The sequence below is a fragment of the Drosophila bipectinata genome, chromosome 4 (assembly GCF_030179905.1).
Source record: "Drosophila bipectinata strain 14024-0381.07 chromosome 4, DbipHiC1v2, whole genome shotgun sequence".
Lineage (NCBI taxonomy): Eukaryota > Metazoa > Arthropoda > Insecta > Diptera > Drosophilidae > Drosophila > Drosophila bipectinata.
Window position 1 is genome coordinate 1,590,238 of NC_091740.1, and position 22,013 is coordinate 1,612,250.

The following is a 22,013-nucleotide window of genomic DNA, read 5'->3' on the forward strand; positions in this document are numbered from 1 at the left end:
AAGAAAGACTTGAGATTCTAATAAGATGACGTTATATTCCAAGTCAACAAAATGCAAAAATTACCTACTTGTTGGAAAGCAAATAAACTTTATAATAAAAAATAAAATTAAATCATGCCACGCCTACTTTTATTTAGTTGCTTAAAGTGCCTTTGAATATATATTTCAATTTTTAGATCAATACCGTACTTCCTTAAAAAGTTACAGACGCATTGCTCCTACTTTCTTATATAATGCTCAGTACATGGCTAGCTTGGACCTTTTTTTCGAAATAAAAAATAAATTATAAGTTAAATAAATTCAAAAAAAAATTAAAATTTGTTGTAAAAAGATGAATCAGAATTGACTCCAACATAATTTGAAAATGCGTATGTTTTTTTTAAAATACATTAAAATGTCTTAAATACCTCGAAATACCTTATGTACCTCATAGTGAAATCTTTAAGCTTCACGGCGCGAGCTAGGAATACATTTAGACACATGGTTTCATGGTGAAATTTTCTTAGAATTTTTCGTAGATTCCGATTATGGGGGACGATTTTTGCGAAAAAAAATTGACCCGCTTTAATGCATATGCTGAACATGAAATCAATTTTGCTCCCCACTTTATATTTTTGATCAGCATCAACAGCCGAGTCAATATAGGCATGTCCGTATGTCGGCCCGTCCGTTAGTGATCGACCTATTAAGGTTGAAAAATAACGTTTGTTTAACGACACTGGATGTTCACGGACTAACAATAACGAGAGAAAACTATCCGATTTGGATGTGCACGGACTAATAATACCGAGAGAAAACTATCCGATTTTGATCATGGACTCGTATGGTACCCGCCCAGATTTTTATTGGTCCTGTCATTTAGCATGAGTTCATTTATATAGTCACTCACCGTTTCAATGCTTATATAAGCTTAATAGCCAATAAAACTCTTAAAATTAAACTAAAAAGCTCCATTTAGGTTGGCGTCTGCCTTGGCGGGCTGTAACCTTGGATCCAAATAAATTTAGTTTAAGTCCTTTTTTTTTTTAATTACCCTTATACTTTTTTATGCATTACTTAAAAATGTATATTAAAATGTTCTTTATTTTTTTTAGGTTGCAAAATAAAGGCCTTGAGAGCCAAAACCAACACTTACATTAAGACACCAGTACGAGGAGAAGAACCGGTTTTTGTGGTAACTGGCCGAAAGGAAGATGTAAATAAGGCAAAGCGGGAAATACTATCTGCTGCTGATCATTTTAGTCTAATACGCGCATCAAGGAAACCTTTCAGCGATGGACAAAACAGCGGATCAATAGCAAGTGATTCCTGTAGCAACATAAGTACGATTTCCCGAATGCAGGCTGGACCTCCTTGTATTCCTGGGCAAATTACTATTCAAGTAAGAGTGCCCTATCGAGTTGTGGGACTTGTTGTTGGGCCAAAGGGTGCAACTATAAAACACATACAACATGAAACGCAAACTTATATCGTTACACCATCTCGTGAAAAGGAACCTATTTTTGAAGTTACTGGCTTGCCAGTGAATGTAGATTCTGCACGAAAGCAGATAGAGGCTCACATTGCTCTTCGCACTGGTTCAGGGTTTGGGAATTTTTCTGGCAATACCGTACAAGATAGTGAATCTGTCGACATTAATGATTTTGGAAGTTTACCTCCAACAAATTCTCTTGCTCAGATACTGAACGATGATATAAATTCCGAAAAATTATCATCTATATACACAAATTCTTTACCATCTTTAGAATATTTAGATAACAAAATAAGTAATGTTGCAAACGAAATAGATAATAAAAATATTAATAATATTAAAACTTTTCCATACCATCACGTAAATAACTGCAGTCAAAAAATTAAGTTCGCTGATTTAGATTTAATAACAACTATAACGGAAACAAGTACTTCTGATAAACAATTTTCAAAGAAGCAGAATGTGTTTCGTAATGGGATAGGCAAAGCTTCATCGTTGTGTCCGTCAGTATCAAACACTTCGTCAATACAATCTAACTCTGCGGCAACTATTTTAACTCGATCTTGTTCATCTGCATCGTCTACAACTTCAACGAAAAGTACGAATAACAGGCCCAACACGCCACCAGAAATGGTAAATATATGGAAAAATATAGGAGATTCTATTGACATCGATGAGGGAATAGGCGACTCACCTAGCATTTGGAATCAATCAAATAATATTTTACCCACCGCTCATTGCTCACCTACAATTTCAATAAGCCCAACAGACTCACTTCTAGGCCTTGGCAACCACGGATCAAAAAAAAAAAATCGTAATCATGAAAAGGAGACACCATTTTTTAACAACCATAAACAACCAATACAAACCAATCAAGTCCAGCACTCTGAAGATAAATTATCTATTCACCGCGAATGCTTTGTTTGCAATGAAAATGAAGTTACTACTGCTTTAGTTCCCTGTGGTCACAATATGTTTTGTATGGAATGTGCTAATCAGATTTGCATTTCCATTGATGCAATTTGCCCAGTTTGTAGTTCAATAGTTTATCACGCCATGCGAATTTTAGGCTAATTACCTGGTACGTGTAGGGTACAAGGGTATATTGTTTTCGTGTAATTTTATGTAAAATAGAGAAGGAATCATCTCCGTAAAAAAAATCTGTCCCACAAAGTATATATATTCATGATCAGCAACAGCCGAGTCGATGTAGACATGTCCGTCTGTCTGTATGAACGCGTGGGTCGCGAGACTACAAGAGATAGAACTATAGGATAGAGCTATAGACTACAAGGCTAGAGCTATAATGCACACGCGTTTGATGTTGGTTTCAAGTTTTTGACACGCCCCCAACCAACGAACCAACCCAACCCCAACCAATTCCGATCTCTCAGTTGAATGGCAATTATACGATATAGTCGGCTGATTCTTATGAAAATTGGTATGTGGTATTATTTTGATTGTGGTATTGTTGTGTATGCGTATCAGCAAAAAACAATGGAAGCAGAGCATTCACTGCAAAAAAAAACGTAGTTTTTAATTTAATTTTTTGTTAGTTAAAAAGTTGGAATTTTTTTGTATTATCAATCAATCAATAGTTTAAAAAAAATATTTAAAATCTGTCCGGAGTTATGGACAATAATTAAATTTTATAATGGGACCTTAACTTGATGAAATATTGATTAGTACAATGTTTGCTTATCCTAGGAAACTAATTTTAACACTAAACCTTAGCGATAGAATTCAATTAATTTATTGTCGAGCCCTTTAGTGGGCCTTGTTGGTTTTACAACTGCAGCTCAGTCCCGTTCGCCCGAGTGGCAGAGGTCCAGTGGGTGGGTCCGTTTCAGCCTCCTTATGGTGTAGCTGTTGTCAAGAAGATTGATGGCCTCAGGGTTAGGATGTCGGTCCAGCCTTTTCACGTATCTATTGGCGAATCGCTGAACTTCTTCGCTCAAATATGGGACTGTCAGTTGGTCGTGGATTGTCGCATTGTCGTGGAACGGATGAGCTCCAGTTAAAGTTCTTAGGGCCTTATTTTGGGCGATCTGGATGATCCTTCGGTTGCTTAGACACGCCGTCCCCCATAGCTGGATACCATAGGTCCAGACTGGCTTTATATATAAGGAGCTTGACTCTTAGCTTCAGCCTGGACCTCCTTCCAATGAGCCAGTTGAGCTGACGCAGCTTGATCCCGATTTGCGTCCGTTTGCGCTGCAGGTGGGTTTTCCAGGTGAGCCTTCTATCCAGGGTCATACCCAGATATTTGGGTGTAGGGCTTGCTGGAATTGGAGTGCCTCCGAGACTGACTCCAGGACAGTCGCCTCTCCTCATTGTAAAAGTCGTTTGGCCTGATTTTTCGTGGTTGACGGCAATGTTCCACCTTCGAAGCCACGGATCAAGTATGTCCAGCTGGCGTTGGAGAGACGCAGAGGCCTCCTCTGGAAAGATTGCAGAGGTCAAAAATGCCGTATCGTCTGCATACGTATCCGCTAGAAGGCCCTCCTCTTCAGCGACAGGCATGTCGGCTGTGTATATGGTATACAGAATGAGGCCAAGTACACTGCCCTGCGGTACACCTGCCTTAATGGGCCTATAATCTGACCTTGCGTCTCCACATCTAACCCTAAATGACCTGTCATTCAGGTATGACTTGAGGAAGGCGGAATGCTCATGGGGTACGCTCCTTTTTATTTTCATTTGTAGTCCTGGATGCCAGACCCTGTCAAATGCCTGCTTGACGTCAAGGAAAACTGCGCAACAATATTTCTTCTCCTCCAGGCTGTTTAGAATCTTTTGTACAATCCTGTGGCATTGCTCCGGGGTGGCGTGACAACGCCTGAAACCAAATTGATGGTCTGGAATCAAGCCAACCTCGTCTAATACGGTCTGAAATCTGCGCAGAAATACTCTCTTAAGTAACTTGGATAGTACTGATAATAAGCTTATCGGCCTGTATGAGGCAAGTTCAGCTTCAGGCTTTCCTGGCTTCGGAATGAGGATGACCTCCGCCTTTTTCCAGTCAGAGGGGAAGTGGCCGATCTCCAAGCACACGTTGAATATGCTCGTAAGCCTTTGGATACCTAATGGGGGGAGAAGTTTAATGGCAAGTGCTTCCAGGCCATCCGCACCCGGGAATTTTTTGGTGTTAAGGCCAGCGACCTCCTCTTGAACTTCCTCTTCCGAGACTGGATCCAATTGACAGAAATCAGTGCAGAAACCTCTCAGTCTCAGCTTGGTCCACCTCCGAGCATCTATTGAATGGAGTGAAGGCGTCTTCCAAATGAGCAGCAAATGCGTCCGCCCTCTCCTGATCGGAGCGGCACCACTCACCGTCGGGTTTCCTAACCTGAGCAACCCTTGTCTTTGGACGCTTGATGTGACTTGTCAGTTGCCACAAGTTGTGCTCGGGGTCGCCGGGCTCAACCTGACGTAGGTATTCTTCAAAAGCACAAGTCGGCAACCTCTGGAGCAGCTTCGTGAGTCTTTTGGTCATTTCACTTTCAAAAGTTGGAATTGACACTAAAATAATGTATATTATTTAAAAAAAATGTTTTCTAACAACAGTTATTAAACAAATAAAAAAGTATCCTCTGGCGTAGAAACAGATAGACGGACATGCTTATATCAACTCACGATCCTGATCCTGACCTAGAATATATATACTTTATAGGGTCCGGGAATGTCTCCTTCACTACGTTGCACTTTTTGACCAAACTTATAATACCCTCTGCAAGGGTATGAAAAAATTTTTATGACAAACTATTTCTATAGCTTATTTAACAAAATTCCTCCAAATCGGCCAGTTTTGTGGGAGATATAGACATGTACATACCAATATCCATACTAACGTATTAAAATTTGAAACACGTGGATTTTGGAGACTAAATGGGACAAAGATTTTGCAAAAATTTTGCACCCCCTTCAAAACGAAAATCTTTCTGTAGCGCCAGTTTATTAAAGTTCTTATAATCAGTTCAGTTTATAAAGTTCTAAGGATATATTACCCAAATTTTAATGGTTTATATGTATATACAACTCCAAGTTCAGACAAATGGGACAATAAAATAACAAAATTTTTTTAAAAATTAACATTTTGTAAGCCTAAAAACTGTTTTTTTTTAATATTAGAAAAATAACGACCTTGAAAGAAAAATTGGAAAATTTGGCAATATGGAAAATGATTTCAAAGATTTATTTTTATTGTGAATAGGTTTTTTTTTTAAAACTCCTTTTCCCAATCTAAAATCCTTTTCATAAGCTTTCTTCAAATTAATTATTATTAAAAAACTGTTCTGCTTCCCACTCCACAAAGTAAGCTTTTAAAATGTCAATTATTGAAGAATGCACCCAAATGTGCATTTTCAGACAGTATGTATTCGAAAGAGAATGAAACACCGTTCAGATTGAACTACTCCTTATGGTTCGATTAGGCTTAGCTCGTTTTATATCTCTAGTTAAACAATAGAAATCGACCCTAATTTAAAAAAATTTAAAACCCTAATTTAAAACCTGATATTTAAAAAAAAAAAATTGTAGCATATCACATACCATTTGTAAGATATAAGGACACAAACCAACTTTTTAGGACTTTAATCCAAAGAGTATGTATTTCGCATGGTAAAATTCGGGTTTTTATAAATTTAAAAGATTTTTAAATCTCTTTTGTGTACATTATCATACAATTATATTTAAATTTCAAATGTTTAAAAAATTAATTTTTGCCAAAAAAAATTGGTCGTCTGAACCATAATACATTCTATTATGGGATTATTAATAGTATTTTAAAAAATTTTTTCTTACGAAGAGAACTTAAACTTTTTCAAGTTTACGGTTTAATATTAACCTAACTGGTATCTACTTTGAAGCTGATAATAGCATGCCGAGCATGTACAAATATTTTATAGTTCCATTTTTTTAATCGTTTTAAGAAACGTCATCAATAATATAGTTTTGCGCTGACACATTTCTGCTCTGCTCTTGCTCTCGATTTTTGGCTGCGGCTACGTGGAGCACAGAATATTGCTATTGCTATTGCCGAAATATATTGCAAACATCGGATATAATTGACCGATCCTTCTGAGAATATCATAACAAAAACCATTTATACATATAACAATTATAGAAAAAAACAATTTATAAAATACAAAATCTAAAAAATGTCCTAAGCTTCTACCGTCAAAAATACCAAAGTTGGTACCAAAGTCGATAACCAAGTGTGTAGTATTTCCGATCGTTCATTTATATGACAGCTATAGAATATAGACGGTCGATCCTTTATGAAATTTGGTAGATTGAATTAATTGGCAAAAAAATATAATCTGCAGAAAATTCAAACCATCTATCTTCAAAAACACGAAAGTTGTGTCATTTCCGATTGTTCAGTTATATGACAGCTATATAAGATGAAATGTAAAATTCTTCTTTTTTGACAATCTATCTTTGACTGGATTGAACAGCTAGTATGCTTTTAAAAAACGTTTGAACAGTACTTAAAGTTCTGTGATTTCATTATAATTTCTACGGTTGTCAAAAATTTTTCAAAAGGTTTCAGTCGACACGGTCTATTTGAAACTCTGCGCAAGCCTCTTTCAACAGACTACATACTCACTGGTACCTGACTAAATTGAACGTCGAAAATATGTTTAACTTAAATCTTCTTTAATAAGACACGTATCGACATAGCACAAGACAAGCACGATAAAAAATGGACGACAAACACACAAAAAAAAGACAAATATTTATATTTAAAGAAACCTGATCCGTTCTAGTATATTTAAGGCTTATAGAGTTATGTGACTCTTGATACACAAAATGTGCTGTGATTGTCAGAAAGGAGCGACTCGAGTTAGGTATGGTAGCAGAGGCGCAAAGCCTAATGACAGAGGTAAATGTGAGTTTTGATGCCGAACTATTTCTATGGCAAATTTTTAATTTGTCTGTTTATAGATTTAGAGAGTTTCCTATTCTATTCTATTTGCCGGATTCTATTTTTGGCAAAATGATAAGACATACCAAATTTCATAATTTGAATTTCTGCCATAAGTGAATGATCGGAAATGAAACAAATTTCGTGAATTTTAACATATAAGGTAGCAACTTTTACATTTTTGGACAATTGATTCGACATTCGAAATTTCATAAGGATAGGCCGATTACATCCTATAGATTCCATACCGGAAACTGAAAAATCGGAAATAACCTAATTTTCGTATTTTTTAAGATATAAAATTGGGACTTTTTTTGATTGGGTATTTAAAAATGAGTTTTAAAATGAATTTTAGTTGGTTTTATAACAAAACTTTCATAAGGATTAGTCAATTCAAAAAAAAAAAAAAAAATCTAAAAATAAAATAAATTATATCCCATATTTGCGATATACAGTCCGATATTAACTGCATGTGTATATCAATTTCGGCTCCGCCCGAAGTTAGTTTTCCCTTCTTGTTTTTTTATCTTAACTGTTACCGCTTATTATATAGTCGGGAAACTATACGATAGCCTACGCGATTAATTGTTACAAAATCAAATACATAAGCCATATATGTATATATTTCACAGCTACGCAGAAAATAGCACCACTAGAGCAGAAAATGTTTAAATGGTTACCTTACTCATATTTTAAACATTACGAATTTGAAAAAAAAAATGTATCATTCAAAAATATGAAAATCCAAAACTTAGACCACTGGCATATATTAATTTTTAGTGGCGCGTCGTTTATTGCCAAAAGCACTTGCGCAAAACAAAGTTCTGCCAATATTATATGGATATTTTGATCAAAAACTTCAAAGTAAATTCTCAAAATTTGTAGTGGAAATAAACTTAAAAACAACCTCTTTGGCCTTGGAATAAATATTTTCTGTGCGATTGAAGTCAGAAGATTTCCCAAGTGCCCAACACACTTATAGAGTTTCCTCAAAACCAGCGGTGGGCAGTGCCATATTCCAGGGGCATTGGAAATTTCACTGCCCGATCTCTGCCGCTCACACACAGTATAAAAGTATGAAACGTCATGCTCCGAGCCTACTTTTTGCTATTCGTTATTAATACTAATGTATTAAAATCACATCAATGTATTTTATCATTGTCCTGCTAAAGGTCTTCTATAAGTGAAATTTTACACTCAGCAAGAGGAAACGTACATTTCTTCAAAATATTCATGAATTGATTTGTATGAAGGTAGCACTCTTAGTTACATGGACTTCTAAACACTATAAAATTAAAAAAAAAACCTTTTTGTGCCCATTTGAGAATGCAATTTTTTGCCATTTTCCAGTCGAGCAATTTGGAGGTTACTTGGAAAACTATATGCTGTGAATAATGTGTTTCCGATATAAAGGTGGGACATTTCCTGGGATGAAGACGTTTAGATTAAGTTGCTTTGGATACAAGCCAACTGTTTAAGCCATAATTTTGTTTTTATCCACCTTGCCATGACGGTTTAGGGCAACCTATATTGACTTACAGAGAGGTCTGAGATCAATATTGCTTGCATGTGAAAAGTTTATTCAACAGTTAATCGGTTTACATTTTTTTTTTTTTTTTAGAAAAATTTTTCTTTTTTGAATTTCACTAAACAACCCACTTGATTCCACAATGTTCTATCTGTATATATATTTTTATACCCTTGCAGAGGGTATTATAATTTTGGTCAAAAGTGTGCAACGCAGTGAAGGAGACATCTCCGACCCTATAAAGTATATATATTCTTGATCAAGATCACCTACTGAGTTGATATAAGCATGTCCGTCTGTCTATATCTTATAGCTGCCATATAACTGATTGATCGGAAATGGTATAACTTTGTTGTTTTTAGAGTTAGAGAGTTCATATTATACGTGAAAGCAAAATAACATGACAAGCCAAATTTCATAAGGATCGGTCGACTATATCCTATAGCTGCCATATAACTGAACGATCGGAAATGACCCAACTTTCGTGTTTTTGAAGATAAACCAACTTTGGTACTTTTGAAGATAGAAGTTTGGGACTTTTTTTTAGATTTTTTATTATAATAAATTGGGTTATATTATTTTATTCTCATAAGGATCGGCCAACTATATCCGATGTTTGCGATATACATATACCCGGTTTTAACTGCAAGGTATTAACTACGGCTCCGCCCGAAGTTAGCTTTCCTTTCTTGATTTTGTATAATATTAGCTTTTTTCATATTGCAGTGTTCTTCGCGTCAAATTTTAACGTTATAAATTTTGTTTATCAAAATATATAAATTAAACTTAAATCTATTAAATGGGTTAATTTTATCAAGGTAAAGGGGTCAAATATCCAAGATTCGATAAATAAAGAAGCAATGGTGCTAATATTTTTTTCATTGCTTTAACGGGTATTTTGAAAAATATTTAAAATGAATATCTAAAAAGAAACTTGAGTACAACTATAACTGTATTCGATTAGGAGGGATACTAACAATATAAAAAAATATTAAAATTGTAATAAATTTCAACAGTAAATACATTTTTTTCCCCCAAATCATAATGTGCTGAAGCGGTGCTATTATTTTTTTATATTCACTAAGTCGTCAAGAAAACTTCAAATATAAGCACAAACAAAATAAAAATGTACATTTCTAAAGCTCATGTGTTCATAGTAAAAGCAGTGCAACAGAATCGAAAAAATATAACTGTTTTTGTTTAGTATTAACTAAGTTTCATGGTGCTTTTTCATGTTTTTGCATCAAATTACAAACTTTTTTTGAAATAGCAGTTTTTGCATTTTTTTTTACAAAAAGTTCGACAATTTTTTGAAAAGTCAGTTAAGTTTAGTTTATTATTTATAATAAATAATTTAGCTTAAATAAATAGTTTAGTTTAGTTAATTTGTATGACAATAACCTATTACTTTGGGAAAATTTTAATTTTCGTTACTAGAGGACCACACTGCACCATGAGAGAAAGTGGAACGATCTCAGCATAGAAAGCTGGACAAAACATACAAATAAGTTCAAATTCTCTTAAAATTTTATGCCAAATGGTTTTTAATTCCATAATAAAAATATACATCGAATACGGAAAAACGGGGTGCGATATTCAAAAACTTAATTTTAGAGCATATCCTTTATGCTTTTCCCGGAGACTAATAGATTAAAATTTGAATGCACAGAGTCCACAAAAGGAACCACACTACTTGGAAAAAGGCATATCAAAGCCAAGTGGAATTTTTTTAACAGCCACTTGAACTATCCACTACCCAAATGGCTTTATCTATATTGACGAACTGGTGCAAACTGGTGTTATTCGGTAAAACAGGTTCAAGACAATATGTCGTTACAAACTTGGTATGGGTATGCTTCTTCCACAGCGGTTTGTGTCCTATACATAAAATCGATGTGGCTGGATTCCACTCAAACGATGCCAAGACTTGGCGTACTCTATACCACCTAGGTGTGAGCATAAATAAATTCTATATAAATATAAAAACAAATATTAGGTCGTAACCAAATGGTTAATGGGTAGCATAATTATGGGTTATTTATAATCTATTTCGAATTTTTTACACTTTTTCATTTAACAGTTCCATTTTAATAAACAACCTAGAACGTGTAATTTGGTGAAAAAATATATAAAAAAAGATAAAAATAGAGTTATTGGAATAGGGTTTTTGGTTTTTTTTTTCCGAAAACTCAGTATTAACAGGAATGGAAAGCTAACTTCGGAGCCGAAGTTAATATAGCCTTGCAGTTAGGGTCTTATATATATTGAAAATAAAGCATGTAGTGGGCCGATCCTTTTTAGAATTTTAAAATAAAACCATTAGACCATTAAATTATTAGATTACAAATTTGAGAAAAAAAAGTTCCAAGCTTCTGTATTCAAAAATACCAAAGTCGGTATTTTTACCAAATACCAAAAATCATTTCCGATCGTTCATTTATAATGCAGCTGTAGTATATAGTCGGCCGATCCTTATAAATTCATGGAATATGCTCCATAAGGAAATTATTGTCCTTTTCGTTTGTCGTATTATTTTGGCAAAAATAGCATTTGTACAAAATCCGAACACTCTAATTCTAAAAACCCCGAAGCTTTAGCATTTCCGATCAATCAGTTATGTGGCAGCTACAGGATATAGTCGTTCCGACTTATATATTGCGTGCAAAGGAAAAAGGGTATGTGCAAAGTTTTAAGTCGATAGCTTTAAAACTGAGAGACTAGTTTGCGTAGAAACGGACAGACGTGCATGCTCATATCAACTTAGAAGGTGATCCTGATCAAGAATATATACACTTTATAGGGTCTGATTTTACTCCTTCACTGGTTTGCATACTTATGACCAAAATTATAATACCCTAGAAAGACCCGTTGAAGTCAAGCGGCCGGGAAAGAATCGACAGATCTGGAAAAAGATCTGGTTTCGAAAAATAAACAATAAACCGTTTTATATTTTCGATGCAGTAGCGTTGCTATTTTTGCTATTGTTTAACAAAATGCTTTTTTAAAGTTTATTTAAAAATTGAGTAATTTCAAAATTTTATCTTTTAATACGTCAAAGAAACATTTTCAAAAAAAAACGCTTCAATACGGCATAAACTCTTTATAAACATTTTATTTTTTAGATGTTTAGTCTTTAAAGTCGAATAGGAATATAAAAATACTTTCAAACGAGGTTAAGATTTTTAAGAAAGCGTCATTGGTTGTAAAGAATTTTAACAAAATTTAGAACTTAATTTGCTCACATTTTAATAACGAGCATCAAAACTTTTTCCTTTTTCCCCAATAGCTCAAAATTAATGAATGAAAATGTTTTCACATTAACCCAAATTTCTCGGAATCCAAACTATTTTAGCAAAATAGTAACGCTGTAAGGTTATGGTATTTGTGAAAATTTTCGTATTTTGGGGAGTATTATCGAAAACATAACTACGAAAACATAAATTGGGTTTGGTCTTATAAGAACGTTTGTGGACCCTATTTAAATTTTGTCAAATCGTATTGGGAAGCAGAAGAAAAAATAACTACGGAAATAGTCTGCATTTGAAAATGTTTGTGTACCTTATTTATATTACATTTTATAATTTGACTATCGGATTTAAAATATGAAATTTACTTATGACCGTTTGATTTATTAGTTGTTTTTTTTTTGTTTTTCCGAAATGCATTATTCCATTTTGTCTTACCGCAAAGATCGGTATTTTAAAACTATATTGATACAATGCAAATAAAATAAGTTTAAAATATTCAGCCATATAATAACGCTACAATTTATTCCAATAATATATTGGTTCTCAAAAGTGAATTTTCTAATCATAATTCTAATAAAAATTGACTGATAATCTAACATTAATATTAAGATGAGCACAGGACTTAAATAAGGTCAAATAAAACGAATTATATTTATTTACAAGAACATACTCGACATCCACAAAAGTATAAATTCAAATTAATGTGAATAAAAAGACTTATAACTGTAGCATCAATCATAATAAAATCATCAATATATAAATAAATATAATTATATAAATAAACGTTAAGTTTCATATGACTTATTATTTTATTTAGATTACCGAAGGAAATTTTAATTATTACAAAGAATATTTTGAACAAAGCTAGTCGAATACTTTAGAGGCTGGAATATATAAATTTTTGAATGTATATAATTTTAAACACTTTTAAGAGATAAAATAATACAAACGAGTGAGACTAAATAAAAATAATTGAAAGCGCAAAATATATACAAAAAAGTATATTATTCATTACTAGTACAATTTAATTTATAAAAGTAAAAAGCAAGTATCATTAATTTGAATCTAAGGTAATATTATATATAAATGTAAATTTATTGATTGGTCTCAGATAGCCTTAAAAATATTCTACAAAAAATAAACACTAAGTCATTCAACAAATAAACATACAAAAGTCAGTATTTTAGAAAAAGCTAAATAAAGTCGTTTTATAGAAAACAATTTCTTCTCTTTTAGTTTGTTAAAAAGATACATACATATGAATGTAGTTGCATTGTATGTAAAATTTTATTCATTGTCAGTTTCCCCATATTTTTTTTTTTTACTATTTATAAGTCCCGATCCTGTAAAGGGATTATTTCCGATTTAAAATAATGAGTAAAAAAATAAAAAATAAAAAAAAAATATTTTTTTACACAGTTTGTAAAGATTTGTATTTTTATGTTCAGACGAGTGGCAAAGAATGTTTCGACAACGAAGATCGAGAAGAAAATATATCCTTTTCCTTATTCGAAAGACGAATTAATAAAACTAAATAAATTAATTATAGGCTTCCCTAATTGCTTTACACAAGGCTGCTCTTAAGATTAAAAACAAAATTAAGCCCATTTGTATTTCTAAACCCAAAAGTCAGTGTAGTTATGAATATTCATGACTGGGTTCGGAAAACTTTTAATTTGGTCGGCACCAATAATTCTAAGTTCGAATTTTTATAAATATTTTTGAATATCCGGGAAATGTTTTGGATTTTTATTGGTAAAAGTTATGCAAGAAAAAAGTCATTTTTATTAAAATAAATGAATACATATTTGAAGGAAGTAAGTAAATAAATATTTACTTATAAAATTAATATTAATTAATATAATATGTGTAGTTTTAATGTAAACTATTTAAATATATAATATAGTAGCGAAATATCCATATTGTGTTCGAAGGGAAGAATATTATCTTATCCAATCATTTTTTATAGAAATTTGATTGGGCAGGTCTTTTTCTAATTAGTATTCAAACAAATAAACCAAAACATGACCTTAAACTTTGTATGAAAACATTTATGTAAACATGATAATTATGTATTTATATAAATAGAAATTTTACATATAATTATATATATAATATATACATATATGTATATATATATATATATATATATATATATATATGTATATATATAAAATGTATACAACTAAAATGTATCCCTAAATGGTTATACAATAAATTATTTCGAAAAAAAAACACTTTGTATTGCTATTGTAAATATTGCTTGTTAGTAATAGTAACATTGAGTACTCAGCAGAATTTTCCAGTCACAAATCACTCTAAAATCGCATTCACTGCGGTAAAATGAAAAAAAAATCAATATTCTTTTCTATAATTATTCAATGCCTCGGATTTAATTAACGGGTTTAACGAGCGGGTTCCTCAGGGCAACAAGTTAACTTGTTGAGGGATAGCCAAGTGGTAGAATGTTTGCCTGATAGGCAGATTGAAACGAGTTCAAATCAGGTTCGAGTTTTTTGTTATTTTAAACCAGAGGTCGGCACGGCCCTATCTCGGGGGCATAGGAAATTTCTCTGCCCGAGCTCTGCCACACACACACAGTATAAATGTGTGAAACGTCATGTTCAAAGCCTACTTTCTGCTATACGTTACTAACACTAATGCGGTAAAATAATATCAATGTATTGGGGTGCCGACCTCTGTTTTAAACCTATTTATATTAATTATACCCTTGCAGAGGGTATTATAATTTTGTCCAAAAGTGTGCAACGCAGTGAAGGAGACATCTCCGACCCTATAAAGTATATATATTCTTGATATTCTTGACTCTCCTCCTGAGTTGATATGAGCATGTCCGTCTGTCCGTCTGTCTGTCTGTCCGTTTCTACGCGAACTAGTCTCTCAGTTTTAAACCTATCGTCTTTAAACTTTGCACACACCCCTCTTTCGTTTGCACGCACTATATAAGTCGGAACGGCTCGGATAGGCCGACTATATCCTATAGCTGCCATATAACTGATTGATCGGAAATGGTATAACTTTGGTGTTTTTAGAGTTAGAGAGTTTACATTTGACACGAGAGCTATTTTTGGCAAAACATTAAGACATGCGAAATTTAATAAGGATCGGTCGACTATATCTTATAGCTGCCATATGACTGAACGATCGAAAACGACACAACTTTCGTGTTTTTGAAGATAGAAAGCTGAAACTTAGTACAGATTCTATTTTTGGTCAGTTGATCCAATCTATCAAATTTCATTAGGATCGGCCGACTATATCCTATAGCTGCCATATAACTGAACGATCGGAAATGCAATAAGTTCGGTGTTTTTAGAGTTAGAGTTCAAATTCCGACTTATATACTGCGTGCAAAGGAAAAAAGGGTGTGTGCAAAGTTTCAAGACGATAGCTTTAAAACTGAGAGACTAGTTTGCGTAGAAACAGTCAGAAGGACAGTCGGACATGCGTATATCAACTCTGGAGGAGAGTCAAGAATATCAAGAATATATATACTTTATAGGGTCGGAGATGTCTCCTTCACTGCGTTGCACACTTTTGACCAAAAGTATAACACCCTCTGCAAGGGAATAAAAATAAGAGTAAACAAGAAAGGAAAGCTAACTTCGGGCGGAGCCGAAGTTGATATACCTTTGCAGTTAAAACCGGATATATATCGCAAACATCGTATATAGTTGGCCGATCCTTATGAGAATATGATAATATAACTCAAGTTATTATTATATAGAATCTAAAAAAAATCCCAAATTTCTAACTTAAAAAATACCAGAGTTGGTATTTCTACCAAAAATCATTTCCGATCGTTCAGTTATATGGCAGCTATAAGATCAGCCGGTCGTTATAAAATTTGGTAGGTCGGAGTAACTGGCCAAAAATATAATCTGTACCAAGTTCCAGCTTTCTATATTCAAAAACACGACAGTTGGGTTATTTCCGATCGTTCAGTTATATGGCAGCTATGGGATATAGTCGGCCTACCCTTATGAAATTTGGCATGTCGTATTATTTTGCCAAAAGTAGCTCTCATGTCAAATTTGAACTATCTAATTTTAAAGACACTAAAGTTATACCATTTCCGATCAATCAGTTATATGGCAGCTATAGGATATAGTCGGCCGATCCGAGCCGTTCCGACTTATATATTGCGTGCAAAGGAAAAAAGGGTGTGTGCAAAGTTTCAAGACGATAGCTTTAAAACTGAGAGACTAGTTCGCGTAGAAACAGACAGACAGACGGACAGACAGACGGACCGACGGACAGGCGGACAGACGGACATGCTCATATCAACTCAGGAGGTGATCCTGATCAAGAATATATATACTTTATAGGGTCGGAGATATCTCCTTCACTGCGTTGCACACATTTGGACAAAATTATAATACCCTCTGCAAGGGTATAATAATATTAGAAAAATAATCACAAAACTAAAATGCACTTTTTAAACATTGAAACAACCTTACTAATGAATTGGAGCCCTGGACCCCAAGGGTAAGGAGCGCGGGGTCTGGAGAATCACCCATATCTAAAAAAAAGGTAAATACGGTACGTAATTTTATTATTTTTAATTTTTTTAAATTATTGCAGATTTCTAGGTAGCAGATGATAGTCCAATGGAGGAGTCCGCACACTATAGAGCATATTCAAACTATAAAATGACAAAAATAATGAAAACATTTCTTTTGACCACTTGACTGAAATTGAGACATTTAGCAACCGAGATGTAAAAGCAAGGATTATACAGTACGTATTTCAGATATCAAGGTCTAAAACGGTCGAGCGATTCTATTTTTAGAACTCTATACATGCGCGTTAACATGTGTGTCACTGCACGCATCAATCAATGTCAATGTCAATCGCGCAATAAGTACTGTGGTTTAGAGTGTGTAGTTCATTTAATTTAACATTATTTCAATAACATAGAGACGGAATCATAAAGTTATATATTCTTAATCATCATCAACAGCCGAGTCGATATAGCCATGTACGTCCGTTCGAGACTATAAGAGAGAGAGAGAGAGATGTAGGAATTGGCATGGAGACTCCTATAATGCCCGCGCCTTTCAAGTTTGTTTTAATTTTTCCACGGGCTCTCCCGCCGCCATAAATCACGAATTTCTGTAGCGCCAGTACAGGATGGTTTTTGAAAATTTTTTTGACTATTTTAATAGTTAATATTATATATATCTGGAAAACTAATTTTATACAAATCGGCCTATTTTTAGACGATGTATACCCATCTATATGTACAGTTTCCCATATAAACGGGCTAAAATTTTTAACTCGTAGATTTCAAAGACTATAAGAGGTAGAACTATCAGATAGAACTTGGAATCGTATAATATCCGCCCAGGTCAAGTTTGTGTCCCGCCCAACTACTCTCATACACTTGACCACTCCCAATCAAATAGTCTTAATCTATTTAATTTTGAAACTTTATAAAATGTTTAATCTGCATTCATATGAAGCTGGATGATCAACAAGATAGACCAGTTTATGGTGCATGCAGGGACTTGATATGTACAGAGTGTACGGCCCGACTAGACATTGGGAAGCTAAAGCTCTCGATAATGGAGAGGGCGGCCCGACCTAAACAATGCAGAGCTGAAACTCCAAAGAAAGGCCCGTTGAGTCGAGCGGCCGAGAGAGAGTCGGCTTGCGACCAACTAAGGGATTTGTACATACTTAAACAATAAAAAAAATTATAAAATGCGGCATGTTATTTTAAAAGGGTTTTGTTTCCAAACTATTTATATCTGGAAAACAAAATTCAGCACAATCAGCCGTTCATTGCGATATAGACATTAATATACTGATTACCATACTAACGTGTTACAATTTTGGACGTGTTACCGTATTACCATATTAACGTGGACGCAGGGGTCAGGGAGATAGGTGAGACTAAAAGTAGGTAGGTATGTACACCTGCCAGCGCCCCAGAAGCAATAGCTATAACGACCAGCCTGGTACCTTTCGAATATAGCAGCATACTTTCTCTGGATAAAAGACGAAGTATATAAAGGGTGTTTTTTTAGAGTAGTGGTGGGCAAACTCTCATTTTACATAGCACGCGAGTATAGGGTATGAAATTCTGATGCAGCGCTGCCGGCACACTGACATTGTGAGCACTCTCAAATTTAGTTTAGAAGCTCTCTCATTTGCTCTCATTTTAATTTATTTGACAGCCCAAACTAAAATCAAAATTTTTCCACTGAGAAAATCCACTTGGGTCCACTTTCCAAGTTCACTTTCCACTTGGGTTAGAAAAAGTTTTTTTTCAAGGAGAATATAGATAGGGAAGCGTAGTTTTTCATTTGTTTACCAAATGTTGCTAGAAAAGCTTTTTTTTAAATAAAATACTCAATTTCTCAATTTCAATTGAATTAACGAAAAATAAAATAAAGAAAAATACTTTTTTTCGCTCAGTGAATTCTCTGCTCTCATTGTTTTTCTCTGCTACGCACACACTCAAATTTTAAACATGTGTTAGTTTTGCCCCCCACTGTTTTAGAGGTATAAAACAAGGGTGCCCAGCCCCATTGCTCTCGGTGCTCCTTTGTATTGGTGATTTTTTTCATTGTTATTGGAGTTTGCTCTGCCATATGCTATGCTTGGTCACCCCTGGTATAAAACTTTAAATTTCAATACAACAACGATGAATTATTTTATGGAAATGCACTTTTTATACCCTTGCAGAGGGTATTATAATTTTGGTCAAAAGTGTGCAACGCAGTGAAGGAGACATCTCCGACCCTATAAAGTATATATATTCTTGATCAGGATCACCTCCTAAGTTGATATGAGCATGTCCGTCTGTCCGTCTGTCTGTCTGTCTGTCCGTCTGTCTGTTTCTACGCAAACTAGTCTCTCAGTTTTAAAGCTATCGTCTTGAAACTTTGCACACACCTTTCTTTTCTTTGCACGCAGTATATAAGTCGGAACGGTCCGGATCGGCCGACTATATCCTATAGCTGCCATATAACTGATTGATCGGAAATGGTATAACTTTGGTGTTTTTGAAGTAAGAGAGTTCAAATTTTAGGTGAGAGCTATTTTTGGCTATTAAAATAATACGACATGCCAAATTTCGTAAGGATCGGCCGACTATATCCTATAGCTGCCATAGAACTGAACGATCGAAAATGACCCATCTTTGACCCAACTCGTGTTTTTGAAGATAGAAAGCTGGAACTTGGTACAGATTATATATTTGGTCAGTTGATCCGACCTACCAAATTTCATTAGGATCGGCCGACTATATCCTATAGCTGCCATATAACTGAACGATCGGAAATGGTTGTTGGTAGAAATATCAACTTTCGTACTTTTGAAGATAGAAGCTTGAGACTTTTTTTAGATTTTGTATTGTAATAAATTAGATTATATATTCATATTCCCAAAGGATCGGCCAACTATATCCGATGTTTGCGATATATATCCGGTTTTAACTTCAAGGGTATATAAACTTCGGCTCCGCCCGAAGTTAGCTTTCCTTTCTTGTTTTATTTGACATTTGTACACCAATTTGGACGTCCAATTTTCGATGACTTTTTCCAACATTTGTGGCCGTATATCGGCAATAATACGGCAATTATCAATAAGAGTAAAAGTACTGGATAAAAAAGTACAATAAGAGACCTACTGGCCAGCAGATCCATCGAAGATTTCAGATGTCCAGGACTTCGCCTTTACAGGAGGACTGGACTCGGCCGGAATCCAGGTACGAAAAGTCGCCGACCTTATTTCTGACCATAGCGCTTTGTCTCCAGGCCCGGAAGAAGCTTATTTATATGACGACGGACATCGGGAAATTCCAGTCCTGGATGTGTTCGGCGGTTAATCTTAGCACAACTATGGAATCCCCCGACCAGATTAAGGCGGCCGTCAAGGAACTGACCGCACAAATTCAAGCTGCGGCAGCTCCAAGGCTTTCCAACCGCCCGAGAACCACTGACAGGGATATACATTTTTGAATCCAGACGTCACGGCTCTCCAGCTGGAAAAGCGGCGACTCAGGCGGTTTATTGTCTGGGTGCTGTACAGAAACCCGAGGGACAAGACCAACCTAAAAAGAGTCTCCAAGTGACTCTCTGAACTCTTGGCTGACTTGAGGAAGGAAGCGTTCGACGGGTTCGTTGAACAGTTGGAACCGGGTGACCCAAAAAACAATCTGGGACGCGTCACGAAAAGCATACGACGTCCTCTTAAGAGGATCCCAGCAGTTCAGAGAGCCGACGGCAATTGATGCAGGTCAGAGACGGACCGAGCCAACGCGTCCGCCGAACACCTCTACCACCGCTGCAGGTAAAAAACCCAAGATACCTGGGCTTCACATTAGACGGGAGGCTTACTTGGAAGCCTCACCTAGTCAAAAAGCGAAAGCATTGTTTAGTATGATTAAAGACGTACTATTCGCTGATGGGCAGGAGGTCGAAGCTGAGGACCTCTTCAAAAATCCTAATCTACAAGGCGATTATTCGGCCAATTTGGACATATGGGATCCAACTTTGGGGCACGGCCAGCAAGACTAATATTTTGACTATCCAGACATTTGAAAATAGAGCACTCTGTCGCGTCAGCAGCAGTATAATTTTGATGTTTAAATACTTTTAATGTAATGTTTATTATCTTGCCTCTTGCCTTCGGGAGTCTGCTTTCGAAGCAGTTCGCTCCTTGGAAGTCTCCGATGAGAATTATGATATCGCGCTGAATTTGTTAGAGAAACAATATTATAGCCGTCGCTTAATATTTCAGGCTCATGTGAACGAAATTCTTAGTCTCACTCTATTGGGAGGTGACTCAATAACAGGTCTTCGAGGGTTATTCGACAAATTCAACGCCCATATGAGAACTTTGAAGAATTTGGGTACGACAAGTCAGATAGACGGCTGCGGAAATGTCGAGTCAAGCAGCAGCGTTTAATTTTGATGTTTAAATACTGTTAATGTAATGTTTAGTATGTTTATTTAAGCCTAACTTAAGCCTAATGTATGTAAAAATAGCAAGCCGACTCTCTCTCGGCCGCTCGATTCAACGGGCTTTCTGTGGAGAGTTTTAGCTCTTCAAATGTTTAGGTCGGGCCGCCCTCTCCATTATTGAGAGCTTTAGCTACGCAGTGACTAGTCGGGCCGCCCTCTCTGTACTTTTTCTTGAGTCTCTGCATGCACCATAAGCTCCCATATCTGCTTCATCTGCATGTAGAAATAAACATTTTTATAACGTTTACAATTGAACACAATTTGCTTTTTTATTTACGGCAATGAAAAATATCAATGACCAAACACCCTTCGTATCCCCGCTGGTGCCCACGTCTACCACGACACCAGACAATCCACGAGGTCCTTGGCTACCCATGTGTGATGGAGGAGATACAGAGAAGCAGCAGCAAGCACATCCAGAGGCTACACAACCACCCCAACGAGTTGGGGACCACTTTCCCGGACAACAGCGGACAGATGGGGAGGCTGCGCAAAACTGACCCGCTGGACCCCACCCGGAATAACTCTCGGACATTCTTATTCTTAATTCCTCTTATTTCATTTCTAATTTTAAGTTACACATAAACCAAATTTTCTGTCACAATATTTAATGGTTGTCCCTGTTAGACAGTTTTAAATAAATTCACCTGTCATAATAAAATAAAATATATACATATATATGTCACCTCTACTAATGTTTTTGTCACAGCATCCGAGTTGTATACCACAACTCCATTCCGGTATTAACTACAGAAATCCTACCTATTTTAATCGTAGTTCTTGGACAGTATCCAACACGTAGTACCGAAGTTTTTGCTCCTTAGCTCCGGGAGAAGGCATT

The 22,013-nt window shown here is 35.2% G+C and overlaps 1 protein-coding gene across 3 annotated transcripts in view; it reads left to right on the forward strand.

Moving 5' to 3' along the window:
• Positions 1-21,807, forward strand: part of LOC108120241 (RNA-binding protein MEX3B) — a 37,817-nt gene extending 16,010 nt beyond the window's left edge. For 2 of the 3 annotated variants that reach the window (XM_043213596.2, XM_017233788.3), the window contains exon 3: positions 1,095-14,277. In XM_043213596.2, the coding sequence (XP_043069531.1) occupies positions 1,095-2,545 (1,451 nt within the window). In that variant the 3' untranslated portion in view covers positions 2,546-14,277. Of the gene's footprint in view, positions 1-1,094; positions 14,278-21,520 lie in introns of those variants that run through there. The other variant, XM_070282324.1, reaches the window with a different exon arrangement.
• Positions 21,808-22,013: the final 206 nt, after the last annotated feature.